The following is a 19,898-nucleotide window of genomic DNA, read 5'->3' as shown; positions in this document are numbered from 1 at the left end:
TCATTTTTTTCACCATGTACTTGTATACATCCGAACTAGACTGTGTTGTTTCTCTGTATGTATGTTCATAGTATGTGGGCAAGTGGGTGTATGCATACTTTTTTGTCATGTTTATATAGTGTATATTGGAGGTAGTGACCCTTTGAGAGCTGTATGCAATGAAATTTTATGTTAACATATGCCAGTTAGTGTACATTTAAAGTGACAATAAAGTTATTCTAAGTCTATTCTTGTAAATATTACATTAACGTATATAGCACAAAGCTGACTTGAAAATATTGCAAAAGAAGCAGTACAAGATGATAGTCTTTTGCCAATATATTCATAGAAGACAGTTTAAACTTGCCTAAAATTCAGCATCACAACCTAATGTAAAAAATGGCTTCTCTTATAGCCTCACAAACTCGATTGTGATAATTGATCATGAGGCTTAATTTAGTTTCTATTTGAATGTCTATGCTGTTTAAACTAACATTTATTATTTCTAAAAATAATGTTCACTATGTTCTGTCTAACTAGATCTCCTGAGACATACAATTAATATAAGCATTACAAGACAAACAATACAAATCTAAAATAGTGAAACCTACACACTGAAAACAAAAACTTTTTAAATCTTCAATGGCTGATCAACTTCTGCACTTACTTTCTACTTTCAACAAGAAAACCCTTAAAATCTTCCTTGCATTATACCAGCTGCATATCGGAGGTTATGTTTCTCCCAGTAATAACACCAGTTTTTATATCTTTTATTTGAGCATTTTTTATAACATATTCTACAGATGTTAAATGAATAAGGTTAGAAGACTATCCAATTTAGAAGCATTTAGTGGCTCCATATTCCATTAGAACTATTATTTCCTGGTCTTCATAACAATTTTTCAGTACACCCATCTTTTAAAGAAATAATTACAATTGGACAATTGTCAGAAGCTATCAAAGCAAAAATATAGGTAGTCCTGGACTTCCATCACTGCAAAAAATTATTATGACTATTTTTCACACTTACAAATGTTGCAGCATCCCCATGGTCATGTGATCAAAATCTGGATGTTTGGCAACTGGTTCACATTTATGATGGTTGCAATGTCCAGGATCATGTGTGATCATCTTTTGTGACAAGCAAAGTCAATGGGATTCAGATTCAGATTCATTTAGCAACCATGTTAAGCGGACGGTTAACTAACTTAACAAATGCAGTGATTCATTTCACAACTGTGGCAAAAAAGGTTGTAAAATGGGGCAAAATACATTTAACAAACCGTCTCACTCAAGCAACATAAATTTTGGGCTCAATTGTGGTGATAAGTTGAGGATTACCTATACTTTTTTGGGGGGGAACCTCTTTGCCTTCCCATAACTTCTGAATGTTAGCAATATCCATGTCGCTTTTGAATCAAACTTATATATTTATCAGTTCCTGTTCCCAATACTGTTAAAGTCTGGACTTCAAATCTTAAGTATTATGTTACTAACATAATTATGTTACTAAGTGCATTTATTCAGTAGTTTGAACATTTTTTTAGTCTTGATCACTTATTGGAATTAGAATATAAATAGACTTTTGTCACAGCTGTGATTTTTTTGGTACCTGCTTATCAATCATGTGTAGCAATTTAATTGCACCATTTTGTTAGACTTTTAAGCAATTGTGCTAGTATTTCATCAAACCCTGCAGCTTTCTGGATAATATTGATATGAATTAACATTATAATGTATAGATTTGCAAATGGGGTGAACAAATTGTATTGTAGGTTATACAAATAAATATTGATATGTTTTGCCATTAAATTTCAAACCTATAGAATAATAAATTGTACTCAATGAACATGTGAGAATTGGGGGGAAATGGGGGAATAAAGGAAGAGGTGATAGAAAGAAAGGGGGTTATTGTCAGCATGTGGCGCTTTTGAAAACATGTCTCAAAGCATTCTGTTTGATATCATTTGAGACGGTATTCATAATAATTTGAAATAATTTTGTTTTCTAATATGAAAAGGCATAAAAACTGCATATTTGAATAATGTAAAACCATTGCATATTTCTCCATCAGGTTAAGCATGTTTTAGTTAAATGTATTTTAAGACCACAGTCATCAAGGGGTTAATTACTTTTTCAATTTACCTATTTGTAGAAAGAAACACCAATTAGTACAATAATACTGTTCAGTAATGAGGTTAATATTTCATCAGCTTATTGGACAGTTAAATCAAATTTTCATTTTTCATTCTGAGTAATTATAGAAGTTAATAGAATGAATGGATATTAACTGTGAAATAGGCTTTTTAGAGAATAATGATGAAATAAAATTTTCTTATCCTTCTTATGTTAAAGGAAAATTACATATTGTTCATTGTTTTCAAATACGTAGGGGCAGGGCATTCTAATGAGGACAATGGGCAAGCAGCTCTGAATCTATGCTATTTTATTCTTTTAATTTGCTATTTTAATTTACACGTGTGTGTACACACACACACACACACATAAATTATAGCTGTTGCTGTAGCCCTGCATCATGTGATGAAGCTCAGAGCCATGGTGCATGGTGCATGAAAAAGGCTCTTTGTTCCATGTTTGTGAATTGGACTGGAGCTGGACTGGTGGTGCAATGGGGCTTTTGGGGGCCCTGTAGTTCTGGAGCTGCTTTTGAATCTTTTTTTGGGGGTGTGTGCAACAAAGCCCAGTCTCAGCACAGCACAACACAGCAGCCAAGCCAGTAATGCCTCAGCAGAAGTAAGAAGACAAAAAAATCAACAGAGCAGTGGAGATCTTTGAGTGCAAGGTGGTGAGGCAAATGTGGCTGGGACAGGACTGAGGCAGTTTCCCTGGGCATAGCAAACAGTCCCAGAGCCTCATGATTCTGGGGTTCCCTACTGCTTCACAGGAAATGGTACAGGGAAGCCAAAAGGGAAGAGATGAGGGGCATAGACAAGTGGGAGGGGGAGTTCCTTACTGAGGTCTGTTGCTGGGATGGACCAAGTACAGAATGAATTGAATTGGGTAGGCTAGTCACTTAAAAATCCATGATTCTCAGTTAACAGTAGTAAGTAGGACTTTCAGGATTACCACTGCTAAGCAATGGAAGCATATGATGTCTTGCTTTACAACTGTATCACTTAGCGATGAAAATTCCCATTCCAATTGTGGTCATAAGACAAGAAACACCTGTAATTCTTTGGAATGGGATCTACAGGCAGAAATGGAAAGTTCACAGCTTACAGAACTTTCTTCTTCCCTGGTAGAAGATAACTTCCCTCCCAAGAAGGCTGCTGTTTGTCTAGCAGATGCAATGCTTGTGCAACAAGCGGATGATGTGAACTTAATAAATGCAATTTACAATTCACATTTTTCATTTTACCAAAGGAGCATAATATATCGCAGCAGCATTGATGCTATATTAAGGCTTATGAACAAGTACCGTATTTTCCAATAGCCAGCTAGGACTGTTCATTGCCTTTACTCCTCTTGAAAGGGTCCAATCTAAATTCCTAAGATCTATACTTTAGGTAGCCCTTGCAGGAGGGAGTTCAAGTCCTGCATTGGCTATGAAAGCCAATTGGGTGACCTTGAGCCACTCACTCTCTCTCAGGTCAACCCACTTTACAAGTGGTAGTTGTGGGGAAAATAGGAGAAAGAAGATCTCTATTACCTTGAGTTATTTATAAAAATAATAAGAAATGCATGTCAAACCCGATCGCATCACAGGCCATATTGTGACGTATTGCAATGTTTTTTGCCTTTGCAGAGCTGGATTGGGTGCGACCTGCATGGGCCATATGCGGCAATTTGACAGGCCTGGTATATAGGATATATAGAGCCATGGTGGTGCAATGGTATTGCAGGCTAATTCTGTTGACTGCCACAGTTCAATCATGACCAGGTCAAGGTTGATTCAGTCTTCCATCCTTCCGTGATCAGTAAAATGACGACCCAGATTGTTGGGGGCAATATGCTGACTTTGTAAACTGCTTAGAGAGGGTTGTAAAGCACTGTGAAGCAGTATATAAGTTTAAATGTTATTGCTGTATAATCTGGGTCCTCATTTTACCGATCTTGGAAGGATGGAAGCTGAGTCAGACCCCCAAACTGCCAAACTGAAGAAGTACTGCATTCTAACCACTGTGCCACCACAACTCTTTTAATGTGTTTTTGTTTGTAATACTAGTCAGTGACCATAATAATAAAGATATTCATTCATTCTTTTAATTACACTTCTTAACTTTAGACAAGAATTTTTAATTATGTTAACAAGCTTTTCAAACTATTTTCTGTGTGTATTTAAGAATTCAGTTTTCAACACACACTTCTACTGTTCTGTGGAGCAGTTTTCTTTTCTTTTTTTAGGTCAAGGGATTGTGATGAGTGATTTGAAATATTTGCTATTCATATGCTGAAATTTTATTTTTAATTTTTATAAAAAGCTAGTTTTGCTTATTATGCAATAGTAATATTTTTAAAAGTTAAGGACTTACATTTTTAAAGAAACCCATGTTTCAGAAATGTCTTTGTTTGCTCACTAGAAAATTGACTTAAGATTTCTCCTTAAGGGAATTTGGTTAATATTCTAAATTGTGTTTGCTAACTGAAGCTGGAATCTAATTGAATATTTTCATTTTGTCTATGTTTCTGACAGATCTTATACTGCAATAAATTCTTCAAAGGGCAGATAACTCAATCTTCTACTGTCATCTTAAGTTTACTGCAGAGTGCTCTGATAAATATCAAATGTTATTTACCACTGAAGCTGTATGAAATTTCAGTGTGACATATACTTAATTGCAAATGTGATCTTTAAAATTTAAAGACAAAATATTTAGAATATGTTTGGTAAGATTCTATGTTTGCAATGCAATGTATGGTAGGTGTATGTGTGTGTGTGTGTGTGTATACACAAATACATATGTACATACACATATACATACAGATACAGATACAGATACATGAATGAAATGTAAGTCAAAGATCTGTTTTTAATCTTTGCCAAAAATAAAAAAATAAAAGTAGCAAGACTGATTTGTAATTCAAGTAATAGCAAAAGAGACAGACAGACAGACAGTTATTCTATCCTACCAAACATGATAAATTGTTATTTAGCAGAATATATAGAATATAATACAAAGGAGGAAAGACAACGACATATGTTGTGCCAACTCCCAAGGATGAATAGACAGGAGTCTAAATAGTAAAGTTTCTCTAATGAGTGGTAAGACCATAATCTTTATTGTGAGATGAATGGATGGATGGATGGATAAACAAACAAATAAATAAATAAATAAATTTCTTTCTATCTGAACCTTAATGTGAGTTAAAAGTGCATCATGAGCATTTAAATAGAATTATACATTTTTTAAAAATTTCTTTGCAATTCAATGGAATGGGACCAAAATTGATGTGACAGAGACAGCAGGTAAAAACATTCCAGAAAAATGGAACTGGAAACTATCGTCCAGTGCAGTTATACAAGGCAAAGGGTTTAATCAAAAGGGATGGGTGGATTAGGAATAACAAAATCTGGAATCACACAATAAAATTAAGTCCAGATAAGGTCACAGTTCCAGGGATCTCATTTGGACTGGGTAATATGTGTCTCTGTGATCTATTTACGAATCCTGTGGAGGACAGAAAATGATCCCAGAGCATATAACTCTGAATGTGGTTCCCACATATCGTTTTGAGTTTCTCAGGACTGTTGCTTAGCATATTGGGAATTACTATGGCAGAAAAGCAACTTCTTTACTTTGACAATCTTTATATATCATATACATGGTGAGCAATAAGCATATTCCACAGTTTGACATAATCAACAAACTCGAAGTCTTCCTGAAATTAATGAAATGCATACTGTTTTGAGGATATTTTACGGTTTATTCAATTATTCAGTGTGCATTCATAATATGTTCTTCCTCAATCTTTTCTAAAGCTTGAACATCTGGCATCTCCCTTTCCATGTAGGAATCTAAACAATGTTGGAGATAAGCATTATTTTATCAATGTGTGAAATTAAGGATATTGTATAATAGTTTGCACACTCTGTTGAGTATTCTTTCTTTGATACTGGAATGCAGATTTATATCCTCCAGTCTGTTAGTCCCAGTCTCATCCTACCGATTTGCTGGCATAGCTTGATTAAGATCTCATTCTTTGTTTTTTCTGTGGCTATTCACCAATTCCTGGAGCCTTCCAATTTGGTAATGATAAAATCTAACTTCATCTTCAAGTATGAGAAGGGAATTTCTAACATATTTTAAATGTCGAAATTTCTATTACATACTATTTCAGTTTTCTTTTGCCTTATGTTAATCTCCTTTGAATCACTTACTATCAATTCATTGGTGTCAATTTGAAGTTGAAATCCTTTTCTGGGGTTCAGAAATATTTTGAGAAACTTGTCTCATTTTTCTGTATCAGTTTCCATCTTCAGTATCATTACAGATGTTATTGTAATACTGCTTCATTTCACTTTAAGAGCTCTCTGAAATTATTCATTCTTTCCTGGAAGCTTTGTCTTTCTTGGTAATTTCCATTGTTTGTTCTAACATCCAGTTCGCTGCTTCTCTTTCTTGGGTTTCAGCAGTACCTGAAAATATTACTCCTTTATATTTCCAACTTTGCTATTCTTGTTTGCATGTTCTGTTGATTAAAACTTGAATTTGTTTATAAAACTCATCAACGTCTTGTTCTTCTGTATTCTTGATTTTAGCATAAATGTGAATAACTGTCATATTAAAGGACTGCTCCTTAAGTCTAATTGTTACTGTTCAGTTAGTGATAGCATAGTGGCCAAATACTATTTTTGCTATGCCTTTGCTGAATATACTGTTCCTTGTTGTTCACGTCCTGAGTTGTAAACAGTGGAATACTGGAAGTATCCAATATTCATTTCAATTTGCTAGTATCTAAGATGTCAATGTGTATTCAATTCATTTTACCCTTCATTATGTTGAACTTTTTCAAGTTTATATTTATATTTCATGTTCCCACTGTAATTCTATCTTTGCATCTTTGAATTTTCTTTTCCTGCATGGAAACCTCAGCAATTAGACATCTGGAAGACTTTAAACTAGCCACATCATAAACACCATTATATTCCAAAAGATCCTCAGTTTTTCCTCAGTAGTAAGGCAGTCTTTCTATTAATGTGGTTTTCTTGGTAAAATACAGGAGCAGTTTACCACTGCTTTTTCCCACATAGTATAAAATGATTCCTTTTCTGTATCTTCCACCTCTAGAATTCTGCTACATAACTGGTGCTCAATTTAGATATGTACAGCCTGAAGCAGACAGCTAGGATGACCTTCACACCTTGTATGCTGAGAGTATGCAAGTATGTATATGCACACACACACACACACACACACACACTGCTGAGAGTATATATTCTCAGTATATACTTCTGGAATTCTCTGCTCAATCTTTCCAATAAAAATATTCTAATCCCATTTTAGCCATAAAAAACTGGTTGAGTGACTTTGGGCCAGTCACTTTCTCATAGCCCAAGTAATCTCTCAGGGTTATTGTTGCAGGGAGAATAGGAAGAGGACATGTTCATTGTCCTGAGTTATTTGTAAAAAAAATCAATATAATGCAGCAGATATTTCACACAATTCTAATAACAAAATTTACATTTAAACTGTAATGGAATTGGTAATCTACACCAGCAATATCAGAAGAATACTGTTACTTTTAAATATGTGAATAAAGAAGATTCTAAATATAACACTATTTGTTTCTATAGAGTTTAAATTAATATGCATGATTTCTATTAAAATGAACATAGATTTTGAATAACAATAGTCTAAGTTTTCCTTTCAAAATCTATTTTTCAAATGATGACAAGTTAAGTGAAAACAGAACTCCAGAGTTTCAACAACTGAGGCTTACCTCAAATTCTGCATGTTTGTGTACATCTTCAGCTCTTTGTCTGTTCAAAATAAACTCTGCCTCATTTGCAACTCTTACAATGTGATCCTTCATTGCATGACACAATAATCTAGGGGAAAAAGTGAATTGATCTCTCAGACATGAAACATTGCATTAATCATCAATTCATTTGTTTACATTAAGAGTAAAATAATTTATTAATTATTTGCTTTGTCAAAACAACAAAACTCCAAAGCAATTTTTTATCCACAACGGCCTAATTAAGAAGTTTATAAGTTTCCTTTTCAATTTTTAACTCAAAAAAGCAACGAATGTACCCCTTGTAAAACAGCACACAGTAGTGAAAATGGCTCACTAGTGAACACGTGTCAAACTCGATCATGTCACATGACATCGCATAATGTATAGTGATGTTTTTTCGCCTTTGAGGAGCCAAGGTAGGTGTGGCCTGCATGTGATGCATCTGACATGTGGACCACCTGTTTGACACCCTGCACTAGTGTATTGCTTGACTCTGATCAAGATCTCTCCCTTCCCCCAATTTTACTTTTTAGGAGAATGTTGATAAAAAGAAAATGGAAAGATAACATGTAGAAAGCAAAGCTTCGTCCTGAAAATCAATTGCAATAAACTGCATTATCAATAATGCATTGGGTCCTACTGAAGAAACATTTTTAGATAACAGATAATCAGAGTTGGAAGGGACCTTATAGGTCGTCTACTCTAACCCCCCCGTCCAAGTGGGAGACCCTACACCATTTCTGACAGATGGCAGTCCAATCTCTTCTTGAAAGTCTCAAGTGATGACGCTCCCAAAACTTCCGAGGGCAAGCTGTTCCATTGGTTGATTGTTCTCACTGTCAGAAAGTTTTTCCTTATTTTCAGGTTATTTTTAGCTGGTTGAAATCCATTATTTTTCTAAGTGGCCACATCAGTCATGATAACCATTATGTGACAGTCCCAAAAAGTCAATCTCAAACTTCTAAACATTCCCACTAACCCAAAAGACCATTACTTTAGTTTCCTAATTTAAATCCAGACTCATTAGTAACAAATTGAGTAATAAAAACTTTGTGAAAAGTTCACATACATAAAAAGCATAATCTAATCACCAAATGATTATTATTTATTTTTTAAAATAAAACACTATTATTTGGTTGATATATAAGAGTCAATATTACAGTATGTCTGATCCAACTGAATACAATAAACATGTTATCATAGACTTCAGTAGATTTTAAACAATAACGCTTTTAAAAGTCTTATTTTTATGTTGCTTCTTCAAATGCAAATAGTTTTGGAAATTCTTTGTAGATTAAAAAAATGTTCTCTAGTTGGTGTTTTCTTTTTTGTAAGGTATACTGACTATTACAATGAATCTTCCAGCTCCTAATGCACTGTTTCTGGTTTCTGACAAAGTCAGAAAAGCAAATCATTCATGTTGCATGTTTTTTCATCAAGAGAGGATCTCAAATATGTTGCTATCAAATTAGTTTTGAATATGAATTGTAAGGTGTCTTCCAGAAATCTTTACAATAAAATTTCTAGTTTTAATGAATTTGATGATGTAGAAGAATACTTATATCCAAACTATTAAATGCAGCTTTGCAGACAAATTGAACCCAAGAGTATTTGTTTTCTTTAAAAACAAGTGGCTGAAATCACACTGAATGCTTAAGAGATGGAGTACCAAATGGCTGCACCTATTATACAAAATATCATATATGTGAACAATTAGGGTTTCCTTCCTTCCTTCCTTCCTTCCTTCCTTCCTTCCTTCCTTCCTTCCTTCCTTCCTTCCCTTTTCTCTTTTTTTCCCCTTTTTTATGTAAATTGGGATAAGATTCACTTTATTTTTCCTAACTATGGAAATCCTACATTATGGTTTATACAGTCATTTTCATATAAAGTATTTCTACCAAAAAATAAAAAATAAAACAAAAGCAAGATCCTACATTTTCTGTAATTTTAGTTGGAGAGGGAACCACAAACAGAATTTCAAAGGTTGTGTGTGACCTCAGGGATAGATTTCCCATCATTACTTTATAATGACATTTCAACCTGAGTGGCAGAAGGAAGGTAATGAACTTCTGCTATACAAGAGTCATATAAAGCATACTAGTTAGTCATCCATATGTCTAATACAGTCCATATAATCCAATTAACTATTTACTTATTATACAAATTTATATGTCATCCAGTTCCCAATGATTCTGGGCAGCTAAAGTGATCAAATGTGGAAAAGACCGTCACAGAATCACTGTTTCAAGCCCAGCTCCACAAGAAATTTAGTACCAGAAACATAGTTTTTCTTCCTTAATCAAGCTGTTTGAAGTTATCTTCAGATGTGAAAAAAAAATAAAAGAACTGATTCTTAGTTTGAGGCTTGCAGTTTAAAAAGTAATTTCTCACTAAACATAAGGATGTTCTTTCTGGAAAGAGAAAAAATGAATGCTTTTAAATCTTAATCAAATTTCTGCAGTTTTCTGAATACCAGAGGTTTGATAAACATGTCTTCAAGAATGACTTTCTTAGTCATGTGCTAATAGTGAATTTCTCAGGTACTAGGTTAATCAAACGAAGCTAGTTTTGAATATTTATATTTTTGATTTTCCACATAATATCATCATTCTTTTATTATATATTTTTGTTCTAGTGGGCTAAAACCAATTAAGTCATGATCCAGACTTTGGTTTCTTTTGTATGACTTTTAAACTTATGTAACTAATGTCTTCCAAGGCCCGTAAATGCACATTCACCTGTCTGCTAATTGGGTATAAACTTAACCAAGCAGAATGAAGTGAAGAAAGAAACTGCGGTTCTTCCTATCAAACTTTCCAAGAAACCTGTAGATATTATACACTTAGATAGTGAGTTCCCAAATCACTGCATTTATAGCAGTATTGGTAGTTTCAGAAAGATAAAATTCCTGTAAACCAGACAAAATATTTTTCTTGATTTTTCCCAGACAGAGCCAAAGTGCTAAGTTTCTCAGTTATTTTCAAAACGATAAGCTTCTGTGTATCTTATGGTGTTCAAGTCGTGCATTTTAGATTTTTTTTTATTATACTGCAACTTAAATTGAATTTACCTGTGGTCTCCAACTATTTTAGACCCACTGGGTATTTAGGAAAGGCAATCTTTTGATCTCTCTCTCTGAGGTCTGCAGGGAGGATTAATATCATGACATTGGAGCTTTACCATTCTTACATCTTTTCGAAGGGAATGTTTATGTCTCCTTTTTATTTTGCATCCATTCTTTATTTTATATTTTTAATTGAATTACTGATCTACTCATCTAAAATAATTAAATTTGTTGAATTTATTCCACAAAGAAATTATCTAAACTTGTTCTGTATTTTTCCTGTGTTAACTGGTATTTAATTAGAAAATACCATTCTATGTTTGATTCAATTGAACCAAACATATTTTTGGCAGCATTTAAGGATTTTTCTATGAATTGGGATGTTTAAAAACTGATAACCAGAACAGGGAAACTAAGTCCCAAAAAATGCTGACAGGAATTCCACTTTAAAATGTAGCAACAATTTTAACTATACAGGTGAAACTCGAAAAATTAGAATATCATACAAAAGTTCATTTATTTCAGTAATGCAACTTAAAAGGTGAAACTAATATATGAGATAGACTCATTACACGCAAAGCAAGATAGTTCAAGCCGTGATTTGTCATAATTGTGATGATTATGGCTTACAGCTCATGAAAACTACAAATCCACAATCTCAGAAAATTAGAATATTACATGCAATCAATAAAACAAGGATTGTACATAGAACAATATCGGACCTCTGAAAAGTATAAGCATGCATATGTACTCAGTACTTGGTTTGGGCCCGTTTTGCAGCAATTACTGCCTCAATGCGACATGGCATGGAAGCTATCAGCCTGTGGCACTGCTGAGGTGTTATGGAAGACCAGGATGCTTCAATAGCAGCCTTCAGCGCTTCTGCATTGTTCGATCTCATGTCTCTCATCTTTCTCTTGGCAATGCCCCATAGATTCTCTATGGGGTTCAGGTCAGGCGAGTTTGCTGGCCAATCAAGCACAGTAATCCCACGGTCATTGAACCAGGTTTTGGTGCTTTTGGCAGAGTGGGCAGGTGCCAAGTCCTGCTGGAAAATGAAGTCAGCATCCCCATAAAGTTTGTCTGTGGAAGGAAGCATGAAATGCTCCAAAATTTCCTGGCTGCATTGACCCTGGACGTAATGAAGCACAGTGGACCAACACCAGCAGATGACATGGCTCCCCAAATCAACACAGGCTGTGGAAACTTCACACTGGACTTCAAGCATCTTGCAGTGTGTGCCTCTCCATTCTTCCTCCAGACTCTGTGTCCTTGGTTTCCAAATGAGATGCAAAAGTTGCTCTCATGGAGAAAAGAGGACTTTGGACCACTGAGCAACAGACCAGTTCTGTTTTTCTTTAGCCCAGGTAAGACACTTCTGACATTGTTTGTTGTTCAGGAGCGGCTTGACAAGAGTAATACGACATTTGAAGCCCATGCCCAGGATCCATCTGTGTGTGGTGGCTCTTGATGCACTGATTCCAGCCTCAGTCCACTCCTTGCGAAAGTCCCCAACACTTTTGAATGGCCTTTTCCTGACAATCCTCTCCAGGCTGCGGTCATCCCTGCTGCTTGTGCACCTTTTTCTTCCACACTTTCCCCTTCCACATAACTTTCTAGTAAAGTGCTTTGATACAGCACTTTGGGAACATTCAACTTCATTTGCAATTACCTTTTGAGCCTTTCCCTCCTAATGTAGGGCGTCAATGATGGTTTTCTGCACAACTGTCAGGTCAGCAGTCTTTCCCATGATTGTGATTCCTACTGAACCTGACTGAGAGACCATTTAAAGGCTCAGGAACCCTTTGCAGGTTATGACTTAATTAGCTGATTAGAGTGGGACACTTTGAGCCTAGAATATTGAACCTTTTCACAATATTCTAATTTTCTGAGATTGTGGATTTGGGGTTTTCATGAGCTGTAAGCCACAATCATCTCAATTATGACACATCACGGTTTGAACTATCTTGCTTTGCATGTAATGAGTGTATCTCATATATTAGGTTCACTTTTTAAGTTGCATTACTGAAATAAATGAACTTTTGCACGATATTCTAGTTTTTTGAGTTTTACCTGTACATACTTGCAATTCTTTCCATGGACGTTATAGCTCAGATAAAGCAACCAGAGATGAAATTGGTATGAATATTTTTCTATTCTTTTTTGTCTTCTACAGGTGGCAAGTGACTGCTGCTGCTGCTTCATTTTTAGCTACTGTCTCAAAAAGAAATGCATTGCTTGAGGTCAGATCTTAGGGAAAGGTACTACTATTTGCTGATGAAAAAACATAGAACAATTCCAATCCTTTACAGTGAAAGAAAATGCCTATGTTTTCTCAGTTTCAAATAAAGCACTGCAAAGCCAGAAAAAGGCCATTTTAATATGGAAGGATAAAAACAATTCCAATAATACAGATACCATACCCTTTCAAAGAGCAGTTGCTCCTTTGCAAGATGGAATAAATAGCTCTTCAGAGCGTTAGTGAATTTCTCCTGCTTTACAAATTACATATTAGATACTTGGCCTCTCATTCACTCCCCAGCTCCTCGTCCTATTCTCATTAGGCACAGAGATATCCCAAAAAAACAAAAGTCTGAAATCTACCCTTAGCTCTCTCTCTCCCCCCAAAGTCTAAACCTGACGATAGAGCTCTGAGTAAAGATCACTGAATTTTGAGAGACTTCCTTTTTTGTAGGACTGCATTATAAGTAGTCCTTTACATTTTAATTATCCACATTGATTAGTATTACTTATCCGTTCATAAAAGCCTTAAGCTGTGAAACTACACACCTTGCTCACACGGGAAGATTTGGATATGTGTTTTGGTCAAAGTGCAGTGTCCCATGATATACTGCAGGGGTGTCAAACCTGATTTCATTGAGGGCCTCATCAGGGTTGTGTTTGACCTCGGAGGCCAGGGTGGGTGTGGCCAGCTTGATGTCACTTATGTCAGGGGGTGTCTGTAGTAGCCCGAGCCCTTTGCCAGCAAAAACAGGCTCCTGAGCTCCATTTTCTCTGGCAGAAGATGGCAGGAGGCCATCACGGCTGAAAACAGAGCCTGGGAGGGCTGTGCACGCAAACTCCGTTTTTGCTTGCAGAGACACCACAGGCCAGTCCTTTGCTGTTTCTAGGGCAGCTCCCCAGGCCAGATCTAAGCACCCCGTGGACCGGGTCTGGTCCCTGGTTCTTGAGTTTGACACTCCTGATATACTGTATGTGTGTATGTGTTCCTTTGGGTCAATGTTGACTCCTGGTGGCTGTTAAAGACAAATTCCTGATGTTTTCTTGGCAAGGCTTTTTCAAAACTGGTTTACCATTGCCGCTTTCCTAAGGCTGGGACTAGAATATCCAGTTTGTAGCCCAATGCCTTAATTACTGAACCAAATTGGCTCTCATGATACATGACAATACTGTTTTGAAATTGAAGATGGGAGAGCAATTTTAAAATGATATTGAGGCTTACTTTAAAGAAATTGCATTATACATGCTGAACTCTGGAGACAAGTAAAACAGTTGTTTTTTAGGCTAGCCATGGAAGTGATTTCATATTTATTTTTAAGTTTTAACCTATGTATTAGTGGCATTCTTTGTAATGACTTTTAATTTAATCGTATTTATCTATATTTACTTATTTATTTAAAAAAGATTTGTATGGCTACTTATCTTTAATTGATTTTATTAAACACACTGAGAGAGTTAATTAATTTAATTTTAATTGTGTTTAATAAAACTATTTTTTTTTCAAGAATCATGAATTACAGAACTTCTTTTAGTACTTTAAGAAGAAAAATGTAGTTCCTTAGTTCTCAAATTCTTTTGCACTCTTCTTCAATCCACAATTTAAAATTCAATCATAAATGTATAGTAATTATAAGCAATTTTACAATCCATTAAGCTTGTTTTGTTTTAATTATAAATCTCCTTTGTTAAATTCTTATAAATGATCTGCTTTATAATTTCAGGCTGTTCAAGGGAGCACTTTAATTCAAGTACACATTCATCAACTGTTTATGTCCTGTTAATTGTTGACAACAGCACAATTGCATTCTCTAGCTATGATTGATGAATAGCATTCACACTTTACCTATTAAGAAAAATAATATTTATAATAATTTGTTTTTTGCGGAGTAAAATAAAATTTAGGATAGAAAGAATCATACATTTTAACAATGTACTAAACTAGTGAGATATATATCAACATCTAGATATCTATGGAGATGTATAGATACAGATGATATATACAGTAGTTATTGATATAGATGATATATAGAGATATAGATATAAATAGAGAGGAATGATATGTAAAAAAATCATCAATTATTGCTGTAATTATTCCTTGATCAGAGAAAGAACACTATTAGCATTTCAAAGAAGGAACACAAAACTGAGATTTGTTCAGTGTAATAAAACTGTAATCAAGTCTTCTAACATATATTCTTCTATAGTCAGAAAATGTTAGAAGCCATTGCATTTTATAACAAGAAAAACATATTTCTTTTTAATTAATGTACATTTTATATCCAAATATTCTTAATCATGTTAACCTCAGCTGTGGCTACTAATTTCTACCATAAATATTACTACTTAATTCATATAGATATTAGCATGGGAAAGCTATATTACATCTTAAAATATTTGCACAAAAAGATTATTCATATTTCCCCACAATTAAAACAAAATAAATGCATATTTCTGAGTGAATCCTACAAGAATTTTACAAAATAAACTATCAGAAAGACTACTGTTATAACATATTTCTTACAGCATGTTGTTTCATAAATTTGAATCTTATCATTTTATAATTGCAAATAGTATTTTAACAGTTACAGAAAATACTAGAAATCAGAGGTTTTTAGAAATCCTCAAAACAGCTGCTACCATTTTTTCACTTCTGTATATAATGATGCAAATAATATATTATTGCAACAAATAAACTAAAATGCTGTAGATAATTACTAATCTAAACAGTTACTAAACAGTTACTAAACAGTTCTTATTAAGCTTAAAAAAAGATAATTTTATTTTTTCCCTTAATAACAGAACACTAAACTTGCTATCTTGAGAGTATAATGTCACAGTATTATGAATAAAACTAACAGAACTAGATTGCATCCAGAACATTAACTCTTTATATAATATGCACAAATAAAATTTCTATCTGACGTTAAAGTACCTGAAATAGCATTGGGACTTATGATAAAAATAGCATTTCCTCGTTACTGCATAAAAACACTATGAACAGGATGCTCCAAAGCAGATGGAGTGACAGATGGATTATAGATTGGGTTACTTAGATTCTGTCTGGAAAAAAAAAAAACCTCTGCTGCCCTTGTAAGATGATGTTCAGTTCTCAAAAAAATCTTATAACTATTGCATAGGTATTCTAAATAAACATAGAGTTCATTGTTTCACTATTGCATAGGTATTCTAAATAAACATAGAGTACATTGTTTCAATATTTCATGTATAAACAAATGTGAATATTTTATGCCAAACATCTCTACTGTAAAACTGTTTAAATAAAATAACTCATTCTCTGATATTTTTGTAGCAGATGGTGAAGATTTATTGTCTAATGGAATTAAATACAAAATTACTACTGGTCCAAAGATTTTAAATTAATTACCTTCCTTCATTGATGAGCTCAATAAAAGCAAGTCCAGCATTCTTCTGAATAGAATTTTGCCATTCCTAAAGGAGAAGAGGGGAAAAAAACACAATTTAAAAAGTGGCAATTCTTCTGAAAATGTAACTATTTTTACTAATTTAAAATATTCAGAACTCTGATTTACATTATATTTTTTCTACCCACTATAGTTTATTGAAATGTAATGCAATACTCTGCATTGTTCAAGGACATCAGATATCTAAATCCAAAATAATAGACCCACTTGTGAATTTTTCTTTTGATCATCATTAAAAAAAAACCTTTGCTGCTCAATTTTTTAAATAATAAATTTTTAAACCATACATTTTATAAATATTTTAGAAAATAAATATATTTTATTATATACAGTATTTTTATAGTTCAGTTTTGGATGAAATTCTAAAAATGACAAAATTACATTCTACTCAGTTTCCATAACCAGGTTTGACAGTAGATGGTGGTCCTTTAAAAATTTAATCTCTTCCTCAGAATTTGATTAGACTTGCTACAAGACTGTCAAATATGACTTATCAAAAGTATAGACTTTAATGCTGACAAAGGCAGGGCTTATATGTAAAACTATGATCCACTATTGAAACTCTAAGCTTTGCTCCCTGCCATCTTGATTCAATGGATATTTTGCTGACTTCTTGCTGACTTTGTAAAGCAGAGGAGAAATATCTGAATATCTATTCTCTTTAAGAAACATATTTTTCTCCTTAACTGCTTTTCTTTCTTACAAGTTTACAAGAGAACTATAACATATAAGATAATTTGAATTATAGTTTAGTATTATGAGTCATTCTCTAGTGCAGTCAGTAGAGATTTGCAAGTTAATCATGTCATTTGATTCCAACTAAGAGTTGCCATATAGTTGACAAACAAGTCAACTAATCATACTTAAATTTAACCTAAATTTAAGCTAAGGATTCAGATGACCTCTAAATTCTGGTTAATTTAAAAAGGGAACTGGAATGTTCTGATTTTCTTATTGTAAGCCCTGAGAGAAATGCATGAAAGTGGAACACAAAAGCCAACTTGGTTTATTTATAAACCAGATAATAGAATTATAGATATTGACATGATATCCTAAATATTCTTAAATAGATTTCTAGCAAAGATATGATAATAATTATTCTTTACCTAGCTCTTTTTTAATGCAGAGGTTAAAAACTCTTATCTTAGTCAATTGATATTTCCAATCTTCCAAAGATTTAATCTAGAAAACTAGCCATAACATGGGTTTTTCTAACCATATTTTTAATTTCTCCAAAAAGTATTTCAATAGATTTTGGCTGTATTATGAAAAACAATAGAACAATGTGATTATCTCAAGTTCTTAAGGCAGAAAATACAAAATAGGATATACTTCTTTCTGTTGAATTTAAAAACAAAACAAAACAAAAATGAATAACCCTAGTTCCTGCTATCTTGGGATGTATCAACACCAACTCCAAGACTATTTCTGTTTGCAGAGATAGAATGATTACTGTACAATGGGCTGGAGAATATACCAGAATATATGTGATTTGGGAAGAGGTTGTGTTTGATTCCATGTTTTAACTAGTCTGCTAATTTCCAATGACATTCCCAAAGTATTTTAAACATGTCATTTCCAACTATTTTATTTTCTCCACATTGTCACTTAAAACAGGGTAAGGAACAAGATACTAATAGATCAGGAGCCAATTCCATCATTGCAATTCCTCCTGACAGATACGTTTATATATGTCCTGGCCTCATGAACAACAGCTTCTTATCTAGGTTATTAGCATACTAAATATGTCAAACTAATTTCATGGTCATAAATATAGTCCAAGGTTAGAACAAAAGCAAGTTCACTGACAGTCTCCAAAGAGCAAGTAAATAGGGAAGTCCAAAGGAAAGTCACACTGAAATCTCAAAGACTTTTTTTCTTTTCTTTTTCTTTTTTGGCCACAAGAATTACAAATCCCATTCCAGTTAGTCAAGAGTTGAGAGGAATCAAGAAAATGAAAGACTGGAAGCCTGAGGGAAAAAAGCAGCTTACAAGGTATCAAGATTATCAACAGTTCATACTTGATTTTCTATACTCAGACTGTCTCAAAGGTACTTTTTCCAAGGACCTTTGGGGGGGTGGGGGCTGTCCTTTGTTTTTTGAGTTTTTCCAAGGCCTTTGAAAACATTTTGCTTCTCCTGGAAGGTTTTCCTAATTCTGTCTCCCTCTAAACACTTATTGATATGCCATAATCTTGATGGATCATGCATAATGTTCCTGGCCAATAACAAAGCTACTTAGGCCACTACTTTCTGGGCCTCAAATACTACACTGCTCAAAAAAATAAAGGAAACACAAAAATAAGACATCCTAGATCTGAATGAATGAAATATTCTTATTAAATACTTTGTTCATTACATAGTTGAATGTGTTGACAACAAAATCACACAAAAATTATCAATGGAAATCAAATTTAGCAACCCATAGAGGTCTGGATTTGGAGTTACACTCAAAATTAAAGTGGAAAAAAACACTACAGGCTGTCCAACTTTGATGTAAAAACAAATCCAACTTTGATCTTAAAACAAGTCAAAATGAGGCTCAGTAGTGTGTGTGGCCTCCACGTGCCTGTATGACCTCCCTACAACGCCTGGGCATGCTCCTGATGAGGTGGCGGATGGTCTTCTGAGGGATCTCCTCCCACACCTGGACTAAAGCATCCCCTAACTCCTGGACAGTCTGTGGTGCAATGTGGCATTGCTGGATGGAGCGAGACATGATGTCCCAGATGTGCGCAATTGGATTCAGGTCTGGGGAACGAGCGGGCCAGTCCATAGCATCAATGCCTTCGTCTTGCAGGAACTGCTGACACACTCCAGCCACATGAGGTCTAGCATTGTCTTGCATTAGGAGGAACCCAGGGCCAACCGCACCAGCATATGGTCTCACAAGGGGTCTGAGGATCTCATCTCGGTACCTAATGGCAGTCAGACTACCACTGGCGAGCACATGGAGGGCTGTACAGCCCCCTAAAGAAATGCCACCCCACACCATTACTGACACACTGCCAAACCGGTCATGCTGGAGGATGTTGCAGGCAGCAGAACGTTCTCAACGGCATCCCCAGATCCTGTCACGCCTGTCACATGTGCTCAGTGTGAACCTGCGTTCATCTATGAAGAGCACAGGGCGCCAGTGGCAAATTTGCTAATCTTGGTGTTCTCTGGCAAATGCCAAACGTCCTGCACGGTGTTGGGCTGTAACACAACCCCCACCTGTGGATGTCGGGCCCTCATACCACCCTCATG

The 19,898-nt window shown here is 34.6% G+C and overlaps 1 protein-coding gene across 8 annotated transcripts in view; it reads right to left on the bottom strand.

Moving 5' to 3' along the window:
* Nucleotides 1-19,898, bottom strand: part of NBEA (neurobeachin) — a 355,903-nt gene that overhangs the window by 181,556 nt on the left and 154,449 nt on the right. For all 8 annotated transcript variants that reach the window (XM_087966360.1, XM_087966362.1, XM_087966361.1 and 5 more), the window contains 2 exons: nucleotides 16,593-16,657; nucleotides 7,882-7,990 (listed from right to left, as the gene is read on the bottom strand). In XM_087966360.1, the coding sequence (XP_087822486.1) occupies nucleotides 7,882-7,990; nucleotides 16,593-16,657 (174 nt within the window). The remainder of the gene's footprint in view (nucleotides 1-7,881; nucleotides 7,991-16,592; nucleotides 16,658-19,898) is intronic.

The sequence above is a fragment of the Notechis scutatus genome, chromosome 5, assembly GCF_049901735.1.
Source record: "Notechis scutatus isolate UNSWTSFEM ecotype Mainland chromosome 5, rNotScu1.2, whole genome shotgun sequence".
In the NCBI taxonomy this organism is placed as follows: domain Eukaryota; kingdom Metazoa; phylum Chordata; class Lepidosauria; order Squamata; family Elapidae; genus Notechis; species Notechis scutatus.
Note: the sequence above shows the minus strand (reverse complement) of the source record. Positions and strands in the feature narration are given on the sequence as shown.